The 23,668-nt window shown below is 45.8% G+C and overlaps 1 protein-coding gene across 3 annotated transcripts in view; it reads right to left on the bottom strand.

Annotated features, from left to right (window-relative positions):
- Septin11 (septin 11) overlaps positions 1–23,668 on the bottom strand; it is an 89,189-nt gene that overhangs the window by 21,400 nt on the left and 44,121 nt on the right. For all 3 annotated transcript variants that reach the window (XM_029545152.1, XM_029545151.1, XM_021210970.2), the window contains exons 2-5: positions 21,549–21,663; positions 12,669–12,864; positions 6,144–6,330; positions 3,117–3,278 (exon numbers count right to left, since the gene is read on the bottom strand). In XM_029545152.1, the coding sequence (XP_029401012.1) occupies positions 3,117–3,278; positions 6,144–6,330; positions 12,669–12,864; positions 21,549–21,663 (660 nt within the window). The remainder of the gene's footprint in view (positions 1–3,116; positions 3,279–6,143; positions 6,331–12,668; positions 12,865–21,548; positions 21,664–23,668) is intronic.

Genomic DNA, 23,668 nt, shown 5'->3' with positions numbered 1-23,668 from the left:
GGTCAGACGTCAGGGGTCAAGGGTTAGGGTTAGGGTTAAGGGTTAAGGGTTAGGGTTAGGCTTGTGGGATCAAGATGCTCATTTTTAAATGTCATTTCCTTTTAATTGATTCACATTCAATTTTAAAATGAAAGCAATGGAAAGTATCTTCCCATTAAATATTAAATTTTTTGATTAGTTGGCTTTTGCATTTTATTTAGCTTTGAGCTCAAATCAAATCTCAAGAAAGGAGAACAGCTTTATGGCGGTAATGCAAGTTTTAAGAAAAATTATCGTAGGTGACTGTCTACATATTAAAAATCCTCTAAAGCATGTCAGGAATAACATACTTGGATCTGCCTCTTGACTAAAATTTCATGACGTGTAAATGAAGATCATTTGTTACTGATGAATGTGAAATCTGGCTTGAGGTTGGAGGGTCATTAAACGTATACACTGGATTCCAAAGACCTGCTACGGAAGCATCGCATTGGTGAGATCATGTTATTTCTACCGAACACAGCTGCTTACTTCCTGGATCTGCAGTGCTGGGGCGGGACCCGAGGCCTTGCACATACCAGGTGAGAACAGAGCTGAGTGGAGGCCCCCGCTACAGAACTATTTCAGACAGAAAAGCTCATCAGTGCCCAAACCTCAAGTCAGAAATTTACTGTAGTCCAGAAGCCTGGCTCGATCCTCGCACCCCAGCTAGGCTGGAGCAGAGATGGTATGGTGTCCAAGACAACGGCCCCTTCCACACTGGGTCATCTGGTAGTTATGACTACGTCCTGAGTGTGGAGGAGGACGCTAACTGCTTTCTATCAGCACACACAAGTAAGGAGATCTTTAGAGCTGCTTTGAGAATTATTGTTTATGGTTTCCTGTCCACTGTGGAGAAGGGAGACAATGTTTTCAAGATAATTAGGCAGAGTCCACAGCTCAGGTTGCAGGTGGGCATGGCATTTTGTGTGATGCACAGATATCTGAATTTCCTAGTCCAGGGGACCCTGGCACGGCAGTTATGATGAGCGCACTGCTCCTACAGAGGACCAAAGTGCCGCCCCCAGCACTCCCGCTTTGGGGCAACTCACTCCAGAGCCAAAGCCTCTGCTCTCACGTGCACATATTCGCATACAGATACACACCCGTACTCATAATCAAAATCAGACAGGGCAGGACTACATAGCCTGGAATTTGCTATATAGGCCAGACTTGCCACACATTTGTAGACATGTGCCTGCCTCTGCCTCCCAAGTGCTGGGACTAAAGGCATATGCCATTCCCTGAAAGTAAGGAGAAAGGGATCTTTCTAGACAACGTGACACATCGACCTAGAAAACAGTTCCCACTCAATGTGACAGGAGCAACTGGCAAGCTTAGCTTTAGTAATCAGTAAGTATATATGACATGAAATTGGTAGGGGTCCTGTCAATGGGAAGAAATAGATCAAAAGGGACAGGGGTATGTAGCAAGATGATGGGTAAAGAAACCAAGGATACCATGCTTCTTCATGTTTGTGACCCTAGATATAAATGTGTGTGAGCATATGTGCATGTGTGCACGCATATGTATGACAAGAAAGCAGAAAGGAAGGAAGAAAATTATAAAGTTGGAACCATGTTCAACATGACCTGGCATCTTGTTCTAACTGGGGCAAGGAGAGAATCAAGCTAAGACACAGACAGACAGCCTGTGGTGGTTTGAATATGCTTGGCCCAGGGAGTGGCACTATTAGGAGGTATGGCCTTGTTGGAGTAGGTGTGGCCTTATTGGTGGAAGCGTGTCACTTTGGGGGGTGGGCTTTGAGACCCTCCTCCTAGTTGCCTGAAGACAGTCCTCTCCTGGCTGCAGGTGGATCAAGAGGTAGAACTCTCAGCTCTTCCAGTGCCATGCCTTCCTGGACCCTGCTATGCTTTCTGCCATGATAATGGACCAACCCTCTGAACCTGTAAGCCAGCCCCAATTAAATGTTGTCCTTTATAAAAGTTGCCTTGGTCATGGTGTCTCTTCACAGCAATGGAAACCCTAACACAGAGAGGTAGGGTCAGGTAGACCGCACACTGTTGGAGCCACACCTATTACCACACAAGGCCTGGAACCTCAGTGAGCTAATTATGTGCAGCACAGGGGAGGGTCTAGCTAGTAGGAGGTCTCTGTAGGTGAAGAGTAACCCTCATGAGAGAAGCTACAGTTGCTATTGGTACACTCACACTTGTACCCACTGTCGGATTCACACTAGGACTAGAGAAAAGCGTTCCATTCCTCTGAGCCTCATGGCGGAGTGTGTGTATATGTGTGTGTGTGTGTGTGTGTGCGCGCGCGCGCGCGCAGCAACAGCAATGCTGTTCCTGTGGGTCTGAGGCTTTGATAGTGCCATCCCCACGTCAAACAATACACATGCCCTCACACACTCACTCGGGGCTTCCACAGCTCCACACAGGTAAGGGTTAATGAGCAAAGTACTGTGATATACACTTTTGAAAAACATTTATTTTGTCCACCAAAAAATTTTTAAAATACTTAAAACTCCCAGAATTAGGTAGCTAAATTATGGTTGGAAAAAGAAGCAACTGGCCCAGGCATGGTGATTTATGCCTATCATCCGAGCACCCAGGAGGCTGAGGCAGGAGGATCAAGAGTTGAAAGCCAGCACTGGCCAGTTTGGGCTAGATGAGACCTGGTCATGAAGCCAATGAAGGCCCGGAGAGCAGTTCATTTATCTCCTGATGGCTACCTCTCTGCTGCGGATTGCATCCTTCATTTTTTGTTTACCTTCAGATTCAGGAAAAGGCAGTGGAAAGGCACCAAGGGAGGGCAGCTCTAAGGCAAACGGGAGGCAGGCAGCCATAGTTCTGCCTACGCCGACCAAGTAAGAGGCTCCCTTCTTTGGATAAGATGATGTATTTGTATCACAGTCCTAGAAGATTCCCCATAAAAATCAGAATGGGCAGAAAGCTGAAATAATCCTGCCTTCTTTTCCCACTTGACAGTGAGGAAAACTGAGGCACAGGCCAGTTAGGTGACTGGAAGTCTTACTGAGGACCTCTGTGCAGGCTTCCCCAGCCCCTCCCCTGTGCTAGCACCACACAAGCTTGCTGGAAGGCCTCCCTCTGGTCCGCGTTGGGCTGAGGACTTACACTCATCGTTGCATTAATCTCGGCCACTGTCTCCTCATCTGTGGGGAACTGATATATCTGGACTCCGTTGCTAACTAGTTCACTCATGATCTTACTCTTGAATTTGTGCAATTCATTCTTGGCGATGGTGTCGGCTTTAGCGATGATCGGGATGATGTTCACCTGCAAAGCAAGCAAACATGCCCACGTTCACACAATCCCACGGGGAGAAGGAGAGCTAGACAATGAAAATGTGCCGGGATGAAAGGAGAGCCACAAGGCAGCATTGTGAGGTGCAGATGAGCCACAAGGCAACATTGTGAGGTGCAGATGAGCCACAAGGCAACGTTGTAAGGTGCAGGCGATGCTGACAATCAGACTTCCTCCTGGATGAGAAATTCAGACTCAATCCTCTCAGCGCCCCTCTGACTTCCTCACATCCCACACTGACACTCATTTGTAATTTCCTCTCCTGCGCCACCTCCCACTTTATGGAGTAAAAGGAAATGTTTTGACTCCGTGACAAACAGTGACAGCAAGGAAGTTAGTCCACTCTTTGAATAAACAGCCACTCCTTTTAGGGGCTTGATTCCTGTGTGCCCATGCAGCCCTGGTCAAAGCGGGGCATTATCAGGGCTACGCTGCATCAACTTTTCTTTATTGTGATGACCTGGAAATTCTGGGGAGAGATTCAGTATTAAGCCAAAAATAAAATAAAAATAATTTTAAATTACCCATTTTTAAAATTTTCACACTCAAGCATCGTTAATTCTTTTGAAAATCAGTTTTTATCAAATGACGCTTTCATCTCATAAAAAGTTCCCACATTGAAAGCAAGGCTCGTCTTGAGCATGGTGGCACACACCGGAATCCCAGCACTAAGGAGAGAGAGTCAGGAAGATGAAGAGTTCAAGGCCATGCTCAGGTCCTCAGTAAGTCTGAAGCTGACATGGGCTCCATGAGAACCTGGCTCAAAAACTGATGGCTCATTTCCAGAGCATCAGTCATAAAAATAGGGGTGCATTCAGAGTTTGACCTTAATGGTAGGCATCCCAGAATAAGAGCTCAGGACATCTGGGTATGCAGGAACAAAGACCCAAGGTGGGAAGGACACCGCTGGCTCGACTTTTCAAGACATCTGACCCAGCTGGCCTCAAACAAACTGTGCTAAAGTTGGTTGGAGCTCCTGATTCTCCTGTCTCCCTCCTGAGTGCTGGGACTACAGATACAACTTTTTTTTTTTTTAATTCACAGTTTAAGATGAGCTGTCTCCTTCTCCCTCGTAGGCACGGAGGTTTTAGTGAGGTGCTCTGGATATCTGGGATCTAGACTACCAGAGACTACTCTTCCCAGCTCAGGAGCTCCCGGCACTTCAGAGTTTTCAGTCACATTTGAATTTTTTGCTTTGCTTTTCCATGGGCCAAGTCAGAACTCTATGACAAACAAGAACAAGAGATACTGCTGACAAGCATGTTTGTGTTCAACACATCTCTCAGACCCTCCCGAACCTCATGGGCTCGGGGCTTCCTCTGGTTAAAGGGAGTATCCCTGACAACAGACTAGGACTTGATCAGAAGCTCACAGGCAGGGCCCCTCCTGTCCTTTATGACAACCTTGTGTGCAAACTCCGGACTGAGATGGTATCAAAGACAACAGCCAGTCATGGTTTCTTGGCCAAACTGATCAGGTACTGACAGAGACATCAAACCCTCACAGGGGCAGGTACTTACACTCTTGTAAGACCATAACTGCTTAACACTTCCCTCTATCTTTACAAATGAAGCTGGATAAATAGCAATGGACAATGCTACCCAGCTCTCGGGCAATATCATAATCAACTCATCTCATCGTTCAACCTGCTTTGCAGTTGGGCCTTTCAGTTTGTCTGTGTTGGATGCATTTGTTCAGCTTCTAGTTTTCTCCTTTTCCTTTCAACTCTCAAACAGAAAGCTACAAGCCCCACCTTTCTTTAGAATGCCTCTAACAAATGGATGCTTAGCCTTAGAAGTGTAGCAGACATAGCAGAAGCAGAGCAGCCCTCCCCACATGGGATCTGCCACCACCAGAGCAAAGCCCCCAAGAATCAAAGTTCAGATAACTGAACAGGGTAAGGAAGAATGTCTATTATCCTTGCAGAGTCCACTGGTAGTTGTAGTAGTGGTGGTAGTAGTAATGGTAGTAGTAGTAGTAATTGATGATGATGATGATGATAATGATAAATGCTTTAAGGCCAGTAGAGTATCTTTCTGTAAAGCACTTTGCACGAGGATGCTAGAAACCCAAAGACCCTGGCTAGTCCAGAAAGCAGCCTGAGGGACAGGCTGATTGCTGAACATTCTCTTTATGTTTTACTTCTCTAAAGAGAAAGGAACTTTTAAACAGTATTTGGCGGGTGGTGTATGTACCCAATAACACACCCTAGGGGCTCTGATCATCCAATAAGACTGCGCTGTCAAAGGGAATTAGTCCAGGAGAAAGGACGACGGCTTAGCTTGTGGTCATTCTTGATGCCCCTTTGCATCATGTATTTCAGAACAATATTGTTTTCTGTTCATTTCAAAACAGAAAACTGAATTAATTATAAGACTGGACATGAGATTTTATCACACTGAACAGCGCCTTCCTTCGAGAGCTATAAAGATACAGACTACAAACATGACAGGCCAAAAATGAAATACAGGCTTCATTTTCTGGGAAGACACGTGTATTTTTAAAATCTAAAAGGCTTCGTATCTTCAGGCAGGAAAACGTTAGAACCTGATCCAACTCTAAACTTCAAATTAAAGCCAGCTCTTTTTAGTCCCCAGGAGGGCAAATAACTGTCACGTTTATATCTTAGTCTCCATTTAAGAACTAGGTGTGGTTTTGTGTGTTCTGCCTAACATCCAGAAGAGGTTTTTAGGCACTTATGTGGCCAAACTTCATGGCTCTGTAATCCAGGACAAAAGAAAGCAATAACAGTAACCCAGCTACATGCATTACAGCAAATAAGCTATGCCTTAGAGAAAGGGAGGTGTGAAGGAGAGTGGGTGGGACCACACCCCGTACCTTGCTGTCCAGCTTCTTCATGGTGACCAGGTCCAGGGACTTCAGTGAATGTCCCGTGGGGGCGATAAAGTAAAGGCAGGCGTGAATCCTTGTGTCATGGTAGTTGAAGAGAGAACGTTTAATTTTCAATTCCTCTTGCAAGTAGGCCTCAAACTGGGCATCAATGTATTCCACTATAGGCTTATAGCTGGAATGCAGAAGGACATTTTAAAAACACATCTTCAACTTTGTTTCAGTCTCAAAGCTCTTGCAAAGTTGGTGCAGCCTTTCACTGAACATTACACGTGATACTCTGCCCTAGGAGCTAGGACCCAAGTTCTTTCCCGTTCCTGCCGTTACTCCTCTTCTCTGCACAAGAAGCACAGAATCACTTATGCTGGCCCCGAGACCTCAGTCCTTGCTGGCTCCTAGCCTCTGCTTACAATGTCCTTTAGCTAGAACCTCTAAGAGATGAGGGATCTCAGTAAAGTGGTTCTGACAGCTTCTAATGCCTGCTTGGCACTGGCACACGGAATGAAATCAGTTTCTGATTTCAGAATGGGGCATCGCTGACCCCAGGAGCTTTCCCTAGTCCTTGGCGTGTGTGCACGCACAAACACACACACATACATGCACACACATACAGAGAGAGAGAGAGAGAGAGAGAGAGAGAGAGAGAGAGAGAGAAAGAAAGAAAGAAAGAAAGAAAGAAAGAAAGAAAGAAAGAAAGAAAGAAAGAAAGAAAGAAAGAAAGCAGGCTGAGCTTTCCGCACTTCCGTGAAGTTCATCAAGACACTGAAGATGCTGCGCAACTGTGATTTAACATTCTTCCCAATATACGTAATTTTGTCGGTTAGCCATAAACTGTGTGCCCTCCTGCCCCTCTTCCTCTTCCTCCTCCTCCTCCCCAAGTCATAGCTAACTCTGTTTTGGATAACTATTCTATTAACTGGCTAGGAAAGTCAGTAACAGCTATCAGGAACACATCCTCCAGGAAGTAAGCAGTGGTGCTTACAGTGGGAAAAGGCATTAACACATTCAGTCTCCAGGGAACCCGATCAGAGGGTCTCCATTTTAGCAGCAAAGAGAAAGACAGATCCATTAGAAACACAAGGTCCCCCGAAAAATACTCTCTGGTAAACCATTCAGTTGTATGAAAATAAAAGTCTTTGAATACCCAGATCCCAGAGCCATAAATCAACTGAAAGCCCCAACGGGGCATTACAAATCCATACAATAAGGTTGGCAGTGGATGTCCTGAGGAGAGTGGCAGAGAGCAGAGTCCTGACCAAGAAGACTGAAACAATCAGCAAACTGGTTTTGTATGGTTTAGGATAGGAGGGGGAGAAGAGGCTGGGGGCGGGGCACGATGAAACAGGACAAGTATGACTGTGTGTTGGTATGTCTCTGCTTGTCTGTGTGTCTGTCTGTACATGGAGGCTAGAGGTCAGCCTCAGACATTGTCCCTCAAGAGTCATTTCCTTTTTTGGGGGGTGGGGGGTGTGACAGAACCTCCTACTCGTTTGGGACTTGGCAAGTAGGCCAGGTTAGCTAGTCACTGAGGTCCAGGATCCTCCAGCCTCTGCCTCCCCAGAGATGGAATTACAGGCTTGTATCACCACACTTGGCTCTTTGATGTATGGTTTAATCTTGAGTGTGCTATCACCCCAGCCTCTTTAGGTGTTTTAAGGCAGAGTCCTGATGTGTAGCTAGCCTTGAACTTGCTCTCTTGCCAGCTTCAAACTTGTAGCATTCCTGCCTCAGCTTCCAAGTACTGGGACCACAAGCATGCATTCCTACATGGAGCTACTAAATAACTGCTCACTTGTTTCTCCGATTATATGATCATTATCCGCTAGTGGAATGTAAACATTCGCTCTACAGGTATTTAAAAAAAAAAAGTGGAATCTGCCTCCAAGTTAAAATGAGAATTGAAGAATTCTCATGCGATAGATAGTGACTGATAAGATTCTTTGTTTCTCAATTTCGAAATATAGGCACAGATTATATAACAATACTCGTGCTTGTTATTTTGAGATAGTTGCGTAGGAGAATCATGGATTTAGGCCAAAGTGCCTGAGACCCAAAGTAAGCATTCTAGTCACCAAGTAACTTGCTCCATGGCCTTGGACAGGTCGCCAAAGTCGTCGGGCTTCCGTTTCCCCATGCATAAGTCAGGTGCAAAAACAATACCGTGAATAGACCCTGGTACTGGACCCTGGTCCCAGTACTCGGAGGCAGGGAGAAGAAAGGGCAGGCAGACAAGGCCAGCCTCAGCTACAGGAGTTCCAGACAAGCCTGGGCTACAAGAGACTAAAATGAATGGGAGAGCTAGAGTGACGGGTGAATGAGCTAGCTGATGTAAAGTGTATACTGCAAATTACTTCAAAACATCATAAACACAGAATGCAGTAATTCCAAGGACGGTGGCTTTTTTAAAAAGAGGAGGGAGAGACCCAAGACCTCCACACCCTTCTCAGTTCCTTCTTGTCTAATGCTGAGTCCCACCCTGTGAGGAAGTAGGTAGCCCACAGAGGTCCACTGATCACGTCTGGGGGTGAGCCTTGGGGTTTCCTGACACTGGGGCAGGTTGGGGGTTTAGGCTCTCCCCGGCAACTTCTTATCCCTTTGGGAGGAAAAGCCACCCCCAGTGTGCCCTTGTCTCCTTGTTTCTGAGTCAGGGCTGTCTCTGCCTCCTCTAATGGGCAGTCCAAGCCGGTTTCTGCTCTCCTCTGATTCCCTCTCTTGCCTCTTATGCTTGATGAGTGTCCATGCTCGGGGGAGGCAGGGCATGGCCGGGACCCTTTCAGAATTGGGTTTTGAGTCCTTTGTTTTCTTTGTACCCCAGGCCTCCTTTGCTGCTTCTTCCAAGGTCCTGCCTAACCTTTACCTTCTCCCCAACCCCCACCATGGTTTCCCGGAAAACCACATTTACTCTGAATTTCCTTTAGCATTTCTTCAATGACACACTACTTTAAACCTCTAGTCCCACCCCAGTCTCTCTGGGTGCACTCAAGAGTTTGTCAAATATTTCCACTTGCTCGTCTACAGAGCCCCACCTAGTCAACCCCGGGGCCAGCAGCCCCGAGCTCAACCCGAGTATCTCTTTCCTTCTCCTGCACTGAGTATATGTGACATCACTAACAAAATAAATACTCATCAATAAAAGGAAAGTGGTATGCATTTTGGGTTTTTGGGGGTTTTGTTTGTTTGTTTGTTTGTTTTTAAGTAAAGTTCAGGAGGAAGAGAAAGGACCTGAGGGGGGTGTAGGGGGGAAGGAGGGAGGAGAAATTACATCATTATAAACAAACAAAAGACTTGTTCTCTTGGAGACCTATTTCCTTAGGCTAAAGTTTCATTATGGGAAAGAAACAAAGAAACAGCTTCCTCAGGGGAAACCAGAGGCCAGACAGCTCTTCATCCCTGTATCCTTGAAAAAAGTTCCAAGGTCCCTCAACCCCTTCACTTCTGCAGTCAGCCAGAGAGATAAAGCTTACACCTAACGTAACTACCGTCAGTTACTTTCAGGGCTAAGAAGGGACCCCAGTTCTCCAGGCTGCAGGAGCTGGGGAGAACCAAGCGGCTTTAACGAAATTCCCTTTGAGGGGGCATTCCTTCTGCTGCTCACTTTATTCCTGTACCTCTAGACATTAAAAATTACATTAAAAGCCAGATGTCCCAGGGAAAGCTATCCTAAACCATTTTCTTCTCTGATCATTCTTGCACAGTGAGAATAGAATACCCATGACTTTCAGGCTGGTGACCTTAAAGTTCATGGCACCTCCCAAAGGTGGAGTAAACTATTCTGGTTCTAGTGAAGCAGCAAGGCTCCGCTGGTCCTTGCCCCTTACCCTCATCCATGGGGGCAGAAAGAGCAAGGAAGCCCTTAAACAAGACTTAAACATAACAGGAAACTCTCCCAGACCCCTCTTCCTGTCTCCTTCTAGCTGGCCAGGTCAGAGGCAGATAACGTCTCAAGAATGCCGATACGTCCCAAATCTATAAACACACTGGGACATTCTTGATGTGCCAAAACTATGGCAGAGCAGCCTGCCTCATAGCAGCAAGAGATAATCCTGGCCTTGAGAGCAAGCATACCCCTTCCTATATGGTTATACACTGATGCAAAAATGCGTACTGCACTTCCAATATCTTGATGGAAACAGAGGCTGTCCAGCTGCTAATTTTAGGTCAGTCATTTCATTTTATGGTCAACTGCCAACATTGCCTTTTGAGGTATAGGTCTAGAGCTCTGAAGGCCATTCAAAGAGGTTACACAAGAGTTGTGAAGAAATTAAAGAGGAAAAAAAATATTTGGTATCTAGGTTAGGTTAATATCACACTTCCTCTCTTTTGAGTCTCCTTGGAAACTATTATTTGACCCAAATGAGTCAGATAATTTCTTAAAGAGGACTCGAGATGCAGATACGAGGATCTGCACTGTGCTCGCTCAGCCGGCTTGCAGCTTGTTGCTAGCCGGTGAAAACCCACCAGCCTGAGGAGAATTCTGTCAGGAGCAAGGTGAACGAGAAGCCAAAGGCAGGCTGAGGCAATGACTGGAAGCCGGAAAGGCAATGGGGCTCCAGCAGCAAGAGGTTAGATGGCGCCTGGTTCTCAGGTCCATGGGGAGCCAAGAATCCAGGCAGGGAATGCATAAACATCACATTCCCTAACTCCCAGAAGTAATCTAGCCAGCAAAGAGCCGAGAGACAAGCTTTGCTCTGTGTGCACAGTCCCCGAAAGCACAGGGAACAGAAGCTCCTGTCACTAGTGCTCCAGCTCCCACAATGCACCTGTGCCCTTCTCCTGATCCCTGGGGACTTCTCATTTGTTCCATTTGGCATTAAAAGGGCCTTCGGGTGTAACCTCCCTATCGTACCTTGGCATTGAAAGTCACAGGACAGTCAGAGCTTGGTACAGATGGCCCCACTTTGTATGCAATTAAACCCTTTCCACTAAAGGTAACGATTGCCCGTTTACCACAGGACAACCACGGGCTACTTGAGTGTTTAAAGTACTCCACAGCTAGAACAGACCTTAGCACTCAACTAACAAATGAATGACATATCTCCACCGTGAACTATGGGACTTCTGTCTAACAGACACTGTTAAAACGAACTTGGATGACACACATTCTTACATAAAAAGGTTTCAAACTCCTCTTACAGAATATGACTACAGAAACACACACATCATTTTAAGGAAAGGATTTTTGAAAATTCTCGCACCGACGCTGTCAATAAGCAAAACATCCCACGACTGATTTCTGCTCTAAGGAAAGAGGCAGTCCCATAATGCTGTCATTATCCAAAAAGGTGTCTAGAATCATTTGGGGGCCTGAGATGGCTTTAACCTTCTTAAATCTCTTTGTAAGAGAATAACTCTTGGAAGTCTCCCAGGCTTCCAGAATAAGGATGCAGGCAGCCTGCTACTAGTGAAGACAAGGGAGGTATCCAGGAGCTGAGTCTCCTTGTCTGCCTCCCACCCCAGGAAGGACCATGAACTCTACCAGCCTTGGCCTTGAGGTTTTCTCTAAGTTATAAGGCTACCATAAGGCATTGTGGTAGAATTTAGGTTTTCTGCCCTTGGTTTGGCCAAACTGCAAAGAGACCCATTTCCTTTAGACTACAGGGAAACAAACGCGGGGGGCTTATGGACTAGAGGTTCAGATACCAGACTGAGAATAAATGGCCTATCTTCAACAGTCAAGACATCCAAAGTTAAGACTGAAGAACGGGTCCACTGACCTTGAGAGGAGCGAGGGGGTGACCCTGAGAGCTGAGGTAAGAGACACATTACACTCTGGCAAGCTTTAAGAATTAACAGCTTCCCTCAAGGAGAGGCAAGCAGCCACTTCCTGTGAAGAGCCACATTCATGTGCTGTGGGCCATGTGTTTCACAAAATGAAAACTAACTATAGTATTCTACAATATAGCTTCCAGCTTATGTGATGGATTGGAGCCAGATTTTACGATTACACAAGAATCCACTGGTATCGGGCAACCTCAATCTGTATTCAAAAACTACTGTGCCAAAATGCTTTTAAGATATTTTACTTTTTTAATTAAGAGTTATCTTCTGGGGCTGGAGAGATTGCTCAGTGGTTAAGAGCACTGACTGCTCTTCCGAAGATCCTAAGTTCAATTCCCAGCAACCACATGGTAGCTCACAACCATCTGTAAAGGGATCCGATGCTCTCTTCTGATGTGTCTGTAAACATCTACAGTGCACTCATATACATAAAATAAATAAATCTTTTAAAAAAAGAAAAAGAAAAGAGTTATTTTCCCATACACACACAGGATTTTATAGCATAAATGACATAATTAGGTAATCCTGTCTCTGTAGAGGAAATTTTAATGCACCAATTGGGCTAAATTCCTCATTAGGCTCAACTAACCTTCCTAGTTGCTATTCACACATGATTTGGTAATTCTGCACCCAAAGTATTCAAGGCCTCTGAATATACCTGGGATGGAGCCTTCTTGAGACAGAGCTTCCTAACTCCTAACCCATTTCTATAGCTATAAAAATGTTAGGACATACCTGTCATCTTTATTAATCTGGTCTCCAAATCCCACTGTGTCAACGATAGTTAGCTTCAGCCGTACATTGCTTTCCTGGAGTTCATAACTTCTGGCTTTTAACCGGACGCCTGGCTCATTGTGAGTAGCTGGGTCACTTTCAAACTTGGTGTTGAATAAAGTGTCCATCAATGTGGATTTGCCAATACCTGTCTCACCTATATAACCACAAGAGAAAAATCAAAGCCGGGTTAAAAAGCGGGGAGGGCAACATGACCGACCGGATATCCTGTCAACATGACTGGAAAGGCAACATGACCAACCGGATATCCGGTCAACATGACCGGAATGGCAACATGACCGGAAATTTCACTATAAATGCCATAATTCTTTCTCTGGATGATCTAGGAAACACTTCCTTAGAACGGCCTCTAAATTCAGTATGAAGGATTCAGTAGAAGTGGGGCTTGAACTTACAGATAGGGGTATTTTCTCACAGCCAGGCCTAGCGGTGCAAGGCTGCTCTCCCCACAACTCAGAAGGCTGTGGCAGGAGGGTAACACGTTGAACAACTTAGAGAAACTCTGCCTCAAAATAAAAAGTAAAAAGAAAAAGCTGAAGATACAGCTTACTGGCAGAACACATGCCTGGCACACATGGCCCTGAGTTTGATCACTAGTATGGGGGTGTAGGGGAAGGAGACATTTTTAACCCTTAGATAGCCAGTACCTGTGAGTCTGCCCATGGCTACTTTATACACCGCAAGGATAAAAACTCACTCTCTCCTAAGTCAATCTGTAAAGTGTATTACTTAGAGAAAAATACATTAGTGGATTTAATATTTAAAAAGATTTATATATTTCAAAACATTGCTTTGATAACAATCACCACTAAACTTGCTAAATGCTATCTTGTGCCAGGCCCAAGATAAGAGGCTCTATTTAGTCTCTCATTAACACTCCCTGCACCCTCCTCTCCTAGACATTGTAGTTTCCTGCACTTGGCAGACACAGCATTTAGGCTCCTAAACATCTTATTTAAGGTCACAACGTAAAATGGGAGAGCCAGGGTTTTAACCTAGTTTACATGGGCCTAGTGTTTAGATTCCTTCCAACTCTCGGTTAGAGATATGGCTAAGTGTCTTTGCCAAACCTTCTGCATTGTCTCTGTCTCTGTCTCTGTCTCTGTCTCTCTTCCCCTCCTCTTCCCCACTTTCGCCCCTTCCCTCTTCTCTGCAGAGCAGAGATAACATAAGATAACAAAGTCAAGATAACAAAGACTTAATAGTTTTTGAAATTCACAGCTCACATTTTCGATATTTTAAACGTGACTCAAAGCAATGACTTTTAGTGATTCACAGTGATATTTCAAGTCAAGATATGGGCTCCTCATATGCACAAAGCAGGGGAAAGGACACCGAAACAACATTATCAGTCCAACGGGGAAGCTCCAACGTGAAGCTGGGATGTGCTGAAGGTTCTGAGCCTTCAGCTCCGGATCACACATAAGTCTCCCATAACCTTGGTTCACCTGCTGGGTCTCAGAGCTCTGGAACAGAGAATGGAGCCCTGTCTCTGGCGGTGTGATTGAGTGCAGACATGATTATCAAGAGGAGAAGGGAAAACTCAAGATGCACTGGCCATAAAGTGCTCCTTTTTAATGTAATCAGCAAAATGTCCTCTTAGATTAATTAAATGTGTCAACACACATCAGCCGCCTTCGGCAAATCCTGGCCAAATCCTGGCCCCGACCTGACAGTGTTCCTGGACGACCTGAAGGAAAGAGGCATTCACTTTTCAGCCTCAGGGGAAAGGAGGGATTCTGGAACTGCAGCCTTAAGGCAATTTTCTCACTAAGTGGACAAAAAGGAGTGATTAGAACTTTATATTATTGCAATCCTTGCTTCTCAACACAATGTCAAAGTGGGTAGGGGGCTTTCTGGGTTGGGGCTCATTCTGATGAACAGTCTGATACGGTTTAACACTTAGGCTTTGATTCATTTCTTCAATAAACACTGTTCAAGCACATTTTTTTTACCCTTTAAACTTTCCCATTGTGTCCCTGATATATCTAAGATGATAGTTTCTTCCTCTATCAACTCTCATCCCAGCCAGTATTTTTCCAGTGCCTACTAGGAACGCTGCCCTGTGCCAACTTCAGAGAATGCAACAATGAACTAGGTTGATATGGTGTTCTCTCGTATCGTTGAATCTGGTCTAGAACAGAACCGAATACCAATCAGACTCTGGCTGTAGGGGGCACTTGAGGTGCCTGCCATTCTTCTGGTGCCTGGCCATTCTTATGAGCAAGACCACACCTTCTCCCCTGTGACCTCCCTGTAGAACTGACCACAGAAAACTGGCCGACAGCTTCACCTCTGACCCAAAGGCAACTGTAGAGGCTACACAGGACAGCCATCCATGTAGAACTTCTCTGACTGAGAGACCGTCAGCAGCACACTGTCATGGCGTACAGTATACGGAGAGAAGTAAACGGGCTAAAATGACGGAGGGAAGGTTGTGAGCACAAGGAAGCTGTGGAGACCGAGCACTAGCTGGGACTATGGGAGAGGAGAAGAGAGCAGTACAGAGGGGCAAGGCACTGGAAACTGAGGCAGCATTTGAGTGTGGGGATTTGGGTGTGGGGATTTCAGGGTGAGTGCACACAGCGGGTGGCAGCTCAAACCTCAGATATGACCTGAATGTTATTCCAGATGGCTCTGCATCTGGCTGGAGAGAAGTTGGGACTGAGTTTGAGCTTTCTTACTTTTCTGAATATATGTGCATGCATATGTCACGCGCACACGCGCACACACACACACACACACCCCAGTATAAAAATAATATAAGCCAGTCGGCTTCCTAAAGAGCGGCCCTCCCCAAACACACAGCCAAGACTCATATTCACACAGATTAGCTATGAGCAAAACAAAATTACTGTCTGATGGACAGAGGTAAGAAAGAGGGGTCTTCCCTTGGGAGCCTAGGACTCTGATAGGCAGGCAGCCTGCTGATGATGGTGGTGACTGTGAGCGTGTGCTGCATGGGGACCACTTGTTTCTCAGAAAACTGTCCTTGCAGGACACTGGCCAAGAGGCAGTGTCCCCGCCCCTCCCCCAACCCCCAGAAGGTTCCACTGTGTCAAAGGTTGTCAGGAGAGTGACCTACTTCTCTTTCATCTTTCCCCAAGGACAGCAATAAAACTTGCATTTACAAGGCAAGGATTCTAGGCTATCTGAGCCTGAAATCACCATCTCCTTTTACTGGATGGGAATCACTTAAGCGCGTGTGGATTTGGAACACCAGCAGTCATAAAGCGCGTGTGGATTTGGAACACCAGCAGTCATGTTTTAAAAAAAGACACAGTTGTGTCTAATGATGGTTTATATTAAGGTAGAAACTGTGAACAATTAGGATTCTGGACCCTACTTATAGTACAGAGTTAATCAACTGGTTGGAAAAAACAAACCCCACTTTCTTCCCCATGTGTTTCGCTTTCCAGGTCTGTGCTTTTGAGAGCTGTAATTAGACACGGCTACACAGCTGGAGGCTGGTGTGATTCACCAAACACCGGCAGTGGGAAACTGGGAAGCTGGGAGTAGAAGGGGCCCCAGAATGCAGGGGGTTTTGTCTTCTTTGCAGGTCTGGAGTCCTATTTTGGCTACGAACGTGTTCAATCACTCAGCTGCATGCCAACTCCTTCATTTGTTGTTCTTCAGCCATCTTCTGTTTATCTTTATTTTTGAGACAGGGTCTCACCGTGCAGCCCTGGCTGTCCTTGAACTCACAGAGATCTGCTGACCTGTGCCTCCCAAGGTAATGGGAGCCAAGCCATGTGCACCACACCTGGCGTCCCTTTTGTTTATTTGCTTGCTTTGTAGCCTAGGCTGGCCTTGAACTCATTATGTAGCCCAGGTAAGCCTCAAACTTGAGATCTTATGCCTCTGCCTCCCATGTGTAAGGCTGAGAGGCACACACCACCATGCCTGGCAAAGGGGAAATTTTTCAGGGCATTAGCTTTTGAATCTTCTGTCTAAACCAGTGGTTCTCAACCTTCCTAATGCTGAGACCCTTTAATGTAGTTCTTCATGTGATGGTGACCCCAAATTATTCTTGTTGCTACTTTATAACTGTAATTGTGCAATTATGAATTATAACATAAACATGATTTGCAAAGGGGTGGTGACCCACAAGTTGACAACCACTGCTAAACTTTGACTGCAGGGCCTTGTCTATACCTTAAAGTTCCTCTCAAGCAAAAACATGTCTTTTCCCCATTCCTTTGTTTAAAAAAAAAAAAAAAGATTTTTATTTGGTGTGTCTGAGTGTTTTGCTTACATGCTGATTAATGGCATCTTCAGAAAACTGGTGTCTGACACCAACGCTGCAGCATTTCAAACTCCCAGCAAAGCACGAGGCACAGGGAAGGCACTCGTTAATGCCAACAGAAAGCCAAAACGGCCGTGTAGCTGAGCATACGACTGAGACTTGCCACTTCGGTGGGCTGTTCCTTATGTTGACGTTCTGTCATCGATTCATCACCCTGAGCTCATAGCTTTAGCAGTCACTGAAGACACTGGTGAAGTGCTCCCTTCAGCTCCTGTTTCTGTGGCTCCTGCTAATGACGGGGAGAGATGTATTCCGACCCTTCCTTCTGTTTACTCTCGGGCTCACTTCAGCCCCCAGATCTTGGGTGGATGTTAAACACAGCCAGAGCTGCAGATGGATCAGACAGAAGCCTGAGTTGGACCATTCAATTCTAACTGCCAAACCTGGCTACTTAGGTGTGCAGCTGTGTACAGGGGCCTGCTGGCCTCCCTTGAAGAGCAGAGTTTATTCTTGGACAGTGCTGGTAATCACGGCTGAAAGCTACGTTACTCCTCACACACTAGCCTTTGATGAAACATGCCTTGGCATCATAGTGCCAGCCTGCCAGGGGATTGAAAAGACCATGTGACACGTTGTGTTGTTGCCTCTGATTGTATTCTGGGATACCCCCAAACTCTGACCACAACGTCCACCAGTGCTTCTTTTCTGAAAAATCCATACGCAATTTTCTTGGGTGAGTTTTGTCTGAGGCAATTATTTCTGTTTTTTAACTTAATAAATCTGTCACACAGTAAACTTTTAATTTGTGTTTGGAACATAACATGATAACTGTTGCAGACAAGTCTCTGGCAACAGGCCTTGAGTTCTGATTCTAACCTAGGCTTCCCCTTTGGTTCTGGGGTCAACTTGATTTTTCACTCATTTTAACCGACGAGCTGTTTTCTGGCCTTTCCTGGGAAACAGCAAAACAGGGATGTGTAAGGTCTGATAACATGAATAAGGAACACGTAAGAAAGCTCATGGTCAGACAAGAAGCCAGAGGCGGGGGGGATGGCCAGAAAAAAACCCCCATCACTGCCCTCTCAGATCAGAATCGGAGACCCAGAAGAACCACTTTAATCACTTCTGAAGACAAAACCTAAGCTCCTCCCACAGACACGCCATTCTTAAAGGTCCCACAATGTCTCAGGACTTGCGCCAAGGCTAGGTCCCCAGCATATGAACTCTTGGGACAGACTCAAACCACAGCCAAATTGTAGAGACTCCAAAGGAAATGGGGAGAATTACATGTCCTATCTTGGAAGGATATCCAGGATTTACTATAGAGCAAAAAATATTAAAGAAACAGCATGGTCCTTTGTGTAAATCACACCCCCAGACACCTATGCACCTGCAAGCTGTCCTTATCTGTCCCCAGTGTGTGGGGTCCCATGCAAGCTAAGCTCCCTTCTGAGAAAGCCTTCTTTCCTGTAGGGAGCCACTTGTGTTTTGGAGTACACTGACCTCCACTCCCAGACAGGATGGGAACCACACTCAGAAAAATCTGTGGTATTCAGTGATCTGTGTCAGGGAATGGCTTGTTCTTTCCCTGCTGGTAATTGCTGGAGGCCAGACTGCTGGGAAGGAAATGTCCAAACAGAAATAAGCCAACAGAAGCGAGCAACACCAAGAAGTGGACAGTGTTCTGAACACATGCTTGCATCTCGGGAACCCACTGTGTGTGTGTGTGTGTATGTGTGTGTGTGTGTGTGTGTATGTGTGTGTGTGTGTGTGTGTGTGTGCACATGGATGTGTGTGTAAGTGAGAGCACTGGGTGTGGAAAGCCGTGGCTTTTCATTGGAGACAGGGTCTCTTGTTTTCTGACTATGTATGCCAGACCAGCTGGCCCCCTCTAGCTCTGTCTCCATCTCAAGGAGGTGCATGAAGCACCCAGCCTATACAGAGGCCCTAGAGATCTGAGCTCAGGTCCTCACACTTATTTAGTAAGTGTGCTTGCTCGCTGAGCCATGTCCCCAGCCCTGGAGCTAGTGAACTGGTATTTTTCCTATATGTGTATCTATGCAAGTGTTAGTTACAGATGGTTGTGAGCTGCCATGTGGGTGCTGGGATTCGAACCTGTGTTCTCTAGAAGGACAGCCACCGCTCTTAACGGCTGAGCCATCTCTCTCCAGCCCCAGCCAGTTGTTCTTAATTGTATTATTTAATACGTTATTTTCTGACCCTACACTGGGGGAAGGCAATCCTAGCTACACTTAAATTGGATTTCTCCAAGTCTCTGAAAAAGAACTTCCTATTGCAAGAACGATAATCGAATAAAGGCTTTGGTTGCACTAAATATGAGGGAAAGGGTCCAGGAGCTAAGGGTGCGGGCATCCTCTGCAATTATAAAAAGTAATGGATTTATGCTCCCTAAGGAGAAGGCCACCTATAGACCCATGCGGAGTTCTGCCTACACAACTGGAGGGGGATACACACTGGTTGTGTTACAAGCCACCAGACTGAATTTCTTAACAAAGAGGTGGAAAGCATCCTGGAAGTGTCCTGGGGTTATCTGTGAGAAACAGATTCAGGTCTGAGATTTGTAATTTTTCAATAATAAGCACGTGCTATGTTAATTACTTTGAAACTGCCCAGGTGTGAATCAAGGTACGACTACTTATCCAGGAGAGAGAGCAAGGCAGATACTTTTTCTAAATCTAACAGGAGACCATTAATATAAGAAAATGCAACCTACATCAAAACAGTGCTATTTTTACCATGAGGGCTCAGTCACCGAGCCATGCATCCCATGTATCCCATTAGATCCTACCCTGTCCCATTGGGATAGCTCTCCACTATGGTGCAGGAGACAAAGCGCAGATCTCAGATCAACTCATGAAGCCGATTTTGGAAGGAGAGCCTGGGAGGCTTGGAAGAGAAGTCAGAACAGTAATTGGCCCGGAGTTATAATCTAGTACACTTTCCAATACAAAATCAGCAAATTGCTACACTAAGGAAGAACCACCCTGCTTTGCAGTGAGCACATACCAAAGGACGACTCTGCAGAACCGGCTGTAACTAGGGAGGGCTTGTAACTTGTTCTGTAGGAAAGGTGTGCACACGGGGAGACGGGGAGGCTCCAGAAGGCTCGAGGCGGCTGCTTTGGCCAGGTTTCTCCCGCCATTCTCCTTTCGAAGGCTTAAAACACGGTGCCAGAGAACAAGCCGGCCCAGACCACTGGCAGATTGTCACATTCTACACTATTGACTTTCATGTGTCCTGCACGCCAGCTACATGCGACAGACAGGCTCCCGAAGAAGAAAGACATCTGCTCCCTACCTGCTCCTCCTCCAGTTGAGCCAATGCGCTTCTCACGCTGAGGGCAAACCTTCCAATTTGTCAGTCTAATACACTCTTTCTGGTTTAGACTGGGGGTGAGGGGTGGGGGGTAGGGAAAAGTAGGGTAGAGGTGTCACACGGTGAAAAGCTTCCGTGTGTCTCAACGTGACGTCCTGGAGAACACGCCAAGGAGCCTGTGATAACAAAACACCACCACAGACCAGCTCACTGCTCTACAGTGCGACAGGGGTTTCAGGAATACTTTTAATCAAGGTAACAGATTTATTATTTTGATTTTCATGTTTGTTAGCCCTTTTCTACCTTTCCCTTCTTAATTTAAGAGGAATGCATCTGGAGAGAGGATGGAAGCCCCACCCCCACCCCCAGGCCAGAGGTGACCTGGGTTACAGCAGGACATTGGGAAGAGGACCAGGTAAATAAGACCTAAGAAGGGAGCAGGTCAGATCTCTTTAAGGAATAAAACAAAGTTACATTTAGATCCCAATTGAAGATCAGCAGGTCAAATAGAGATAGAACCCTGGATTTTGCTTCTGTCCTGAGAGCGAAGGCTTACTGAAGTGTCAAAAGTCATTTTAACTCTTCCTGCTTTGATGCATCTTTAGAAGGCTTCCAGGGGAAGTTACATTTACAGTAAGAGATTAGAGACTCAAGGAACACACTGCTTAAAGCAGCAGTTCTCAACCTTCCTAGTGCTGCGACCATTTAACACAGTTCCTCATGTGATGGTGACCCCCCATAACTTCATAACTGTAATTTTGCTACTGGTAGGAATCATAATAAATATCTGATGTTTCTAATGGGCATAGGCAACTACTGTAAAAGGATCAGATGACCCCCTATCCCCCCCAAAGAAGTGATGACTCACAGGTTGATAACCACTGGCTTGAAGGTTTTTTGATGCTTTTACAGTACATACCTGAGTTCCTTCCATTTCCTATAGTCTAGTTAGGGTCCAGCTCCCCTTCTCCATGAAAAATCAAGACAAATGTTTTCATGACTGTATAAGACTGGCCAGTTGCATGCATGACCACAGAACAGAGATGAAGACAATTTGAGTAGTACCACAAAACTACAAAAACGCTTATCAAATACAGCTCGACTCTTCACAGTGGTGCCTCACAGGGACAGCCATGAGTATTAGCTTGTTCCACTGGAAGCAAAGGTAATAAACGATCACCCTCCTTTCCCACAACCATCATGTCCCCTTCTGTGCCACAGGTGCCACCGTCACTTACCCACACACAGGATGTTGAAACAGAATCCTTGAGAAGTGGATTTGTTGACCAGCTGGTCGGGCAGGCTGTCAAATCCAACATGACCAGAAAGTGATAAGTTTCTCAGCTCTTCATTCTGGAATTTAAGAGAAGTAATGCCTGCCATTATTTCCAAGACCCTTGTGACATACAGAGATGTCCTGGTGTCCAAGCCTTCCCTGGGTTCTTCACTATCAACCCCGGAACCTCCTCCTCCTCCAGCCTCCCTCCAAAAGCAGACTACCTCCCTAGGGACCTCATTCCCTGCATTAAGTGTTCAGGAAATAGAAGCTTAGAAGTGACTAGTTCAAATATGCACTAGGTGACATTTAAAAAAATTAAAAATTAAAAATTTAATAGCTTCCATCATTCAAGAAAAACATTCCAATCATTTTCTACACATGCAAACAAACATGGTTCCAGAAACACAACCGGGGCTCTGAGATGCTCACAGTGGCGAAGAAGGTTACAATTAAAGAAACATTGTTATAACCACCATAAGGCAATGTATGGAAAACTCAACACACAAAGCAGGTCCTTCTCTTCATCTCCTGTCCAGGCTTAGTGGCACTTCTTCACGAAGGCTCTGCACACACAGGACCTCCTCGGTGTGGATTGGTGGAAACTGGGGGATGGGGTGGGGGTGAGGGTGAGGGGGGCACAGTCAGGCATTGGAGTTGAGAGACTGGTCCACCTTAGATGACAGTGCTGACCATTAACACAACTTTGAGCACATCTCATGAGCATTGGAGATCAGCTGTGAAGCTTTTCCTCCCTGAGAGACAGAAGTCATCTGTAGTCAATCAATTACAGCATCCTAACTATGATCCTCCAAGTCAGGAAGTCAAACGTGGAAAGCCTTCTGGGAGACAGGACTGCTGGTACTCCGGCTAGGCATGTCGCCAGAGGACTTGGTACTCTAATACTGCATGTGGATGAAGAAACAAACCTCACTGTCTGTCTCTCTCTTTCTGTCTCCCCCCACACATATGTGTGTGTATATATATGTGTGTGTGTGTATGTGCATACACACACACATGCGAACGCATGCATTCATATACATGCATGTGTGGGTGTGTGTAATGCTTATTTGGGGATGTGTAATCACAGGTATGTTAATGTGTATGGAAGCCTGGGGTCTGTTTTGATTGGCTTCCTCAATCAGTATATTTTTTGAGACAGGGTTTCTCACTAAACCTGGAGTTTAAATAGGCTGGGCTGTGGGCAAATGAACTTCGGGGATCCAGCTGTCTCTGGCCCACATCACCACAGCTGGCTTTTTTTTATGTCGTGCTGAGATTCTGAACTCAGGACCTCATGCTATTCCCCAGCCTCAAAGTTCTGGGTTTTTTTTAAGTAAAAGAAAGAAAAGGCTGTGCACAATAACTTAGTCAATGATTTTAAAAGACTTTTTAATTCTCTTATTTTTCTATTGTGGGGTCATGAGTACAACTTAATAACCAAAGCTGGTCCATTCTCAAATTCCTATGGCTACTACATGGGCATAGACGTGTGACTCTGCCAACACTAGGGCTGGCAGATTTTAATTGGTCTGTGAACACTACACTACATGGCAGCTCTAAAATTCTGATTTTCTGAAATAAACCAAAAAAAAAAAAAACTCAACTCCTTGCCTGTGTGGTGGCAGCTGCAGGTTTGAAGTCAATGGGACAGGGAACAGATGTCCATTCTATGAATAGTTTCCTTGAAACCTGCCAACAGTAAATACAAGACTAGAGAGCAAGCACTTAGCCTTGAGTGGAACAACATGGGCCACAGCTTCCCTCACACACAGGCCTCACACACAGGCTCAGTGGGCAACTGTCCTGGAGGATGAAGGAGCCTTCCAATAGTGCCGGACTTCCAGCCCCAGACCTGTGTCTGCCCCTTCCTTTCAGATACCTCAAAAGTTCAGACCCTAGGTATTTTTAGGGTGTTTACCACATCCGTCGTCGAGTCATGGGGGAGGAGCATGTGAAGCCAGCCCTGGATTATATTTAGAAATGTTTCCATAGCAGCTGCATGGTGGCTATTGGGCACTAGGCTTGGAGAAACCGTCACGCCAGCCTTCACTTCTGTTCTATCACACATGTGAATGGTCA

Source organism: Mus pahari, chromosome 13 (genome assembly GCF_900095145.1).
Source record: "Mus pahari chromosome 13, PAHARI_EIJ_v1.1, whole genome shotgun sequence".
In the NCBI taxonomy this organism is placed as follows: domain Eukaryota; kingdom Metazoa; phylum Chordata; class Mammalia; order Rodentia; family Muridae; genus Mus; species Mus pahari.
The sequence above is the reverse complement of the archived record's forward strand: the minus strand, read 5'-3'. Positions and strand labels throughout refer to the sequence as shown.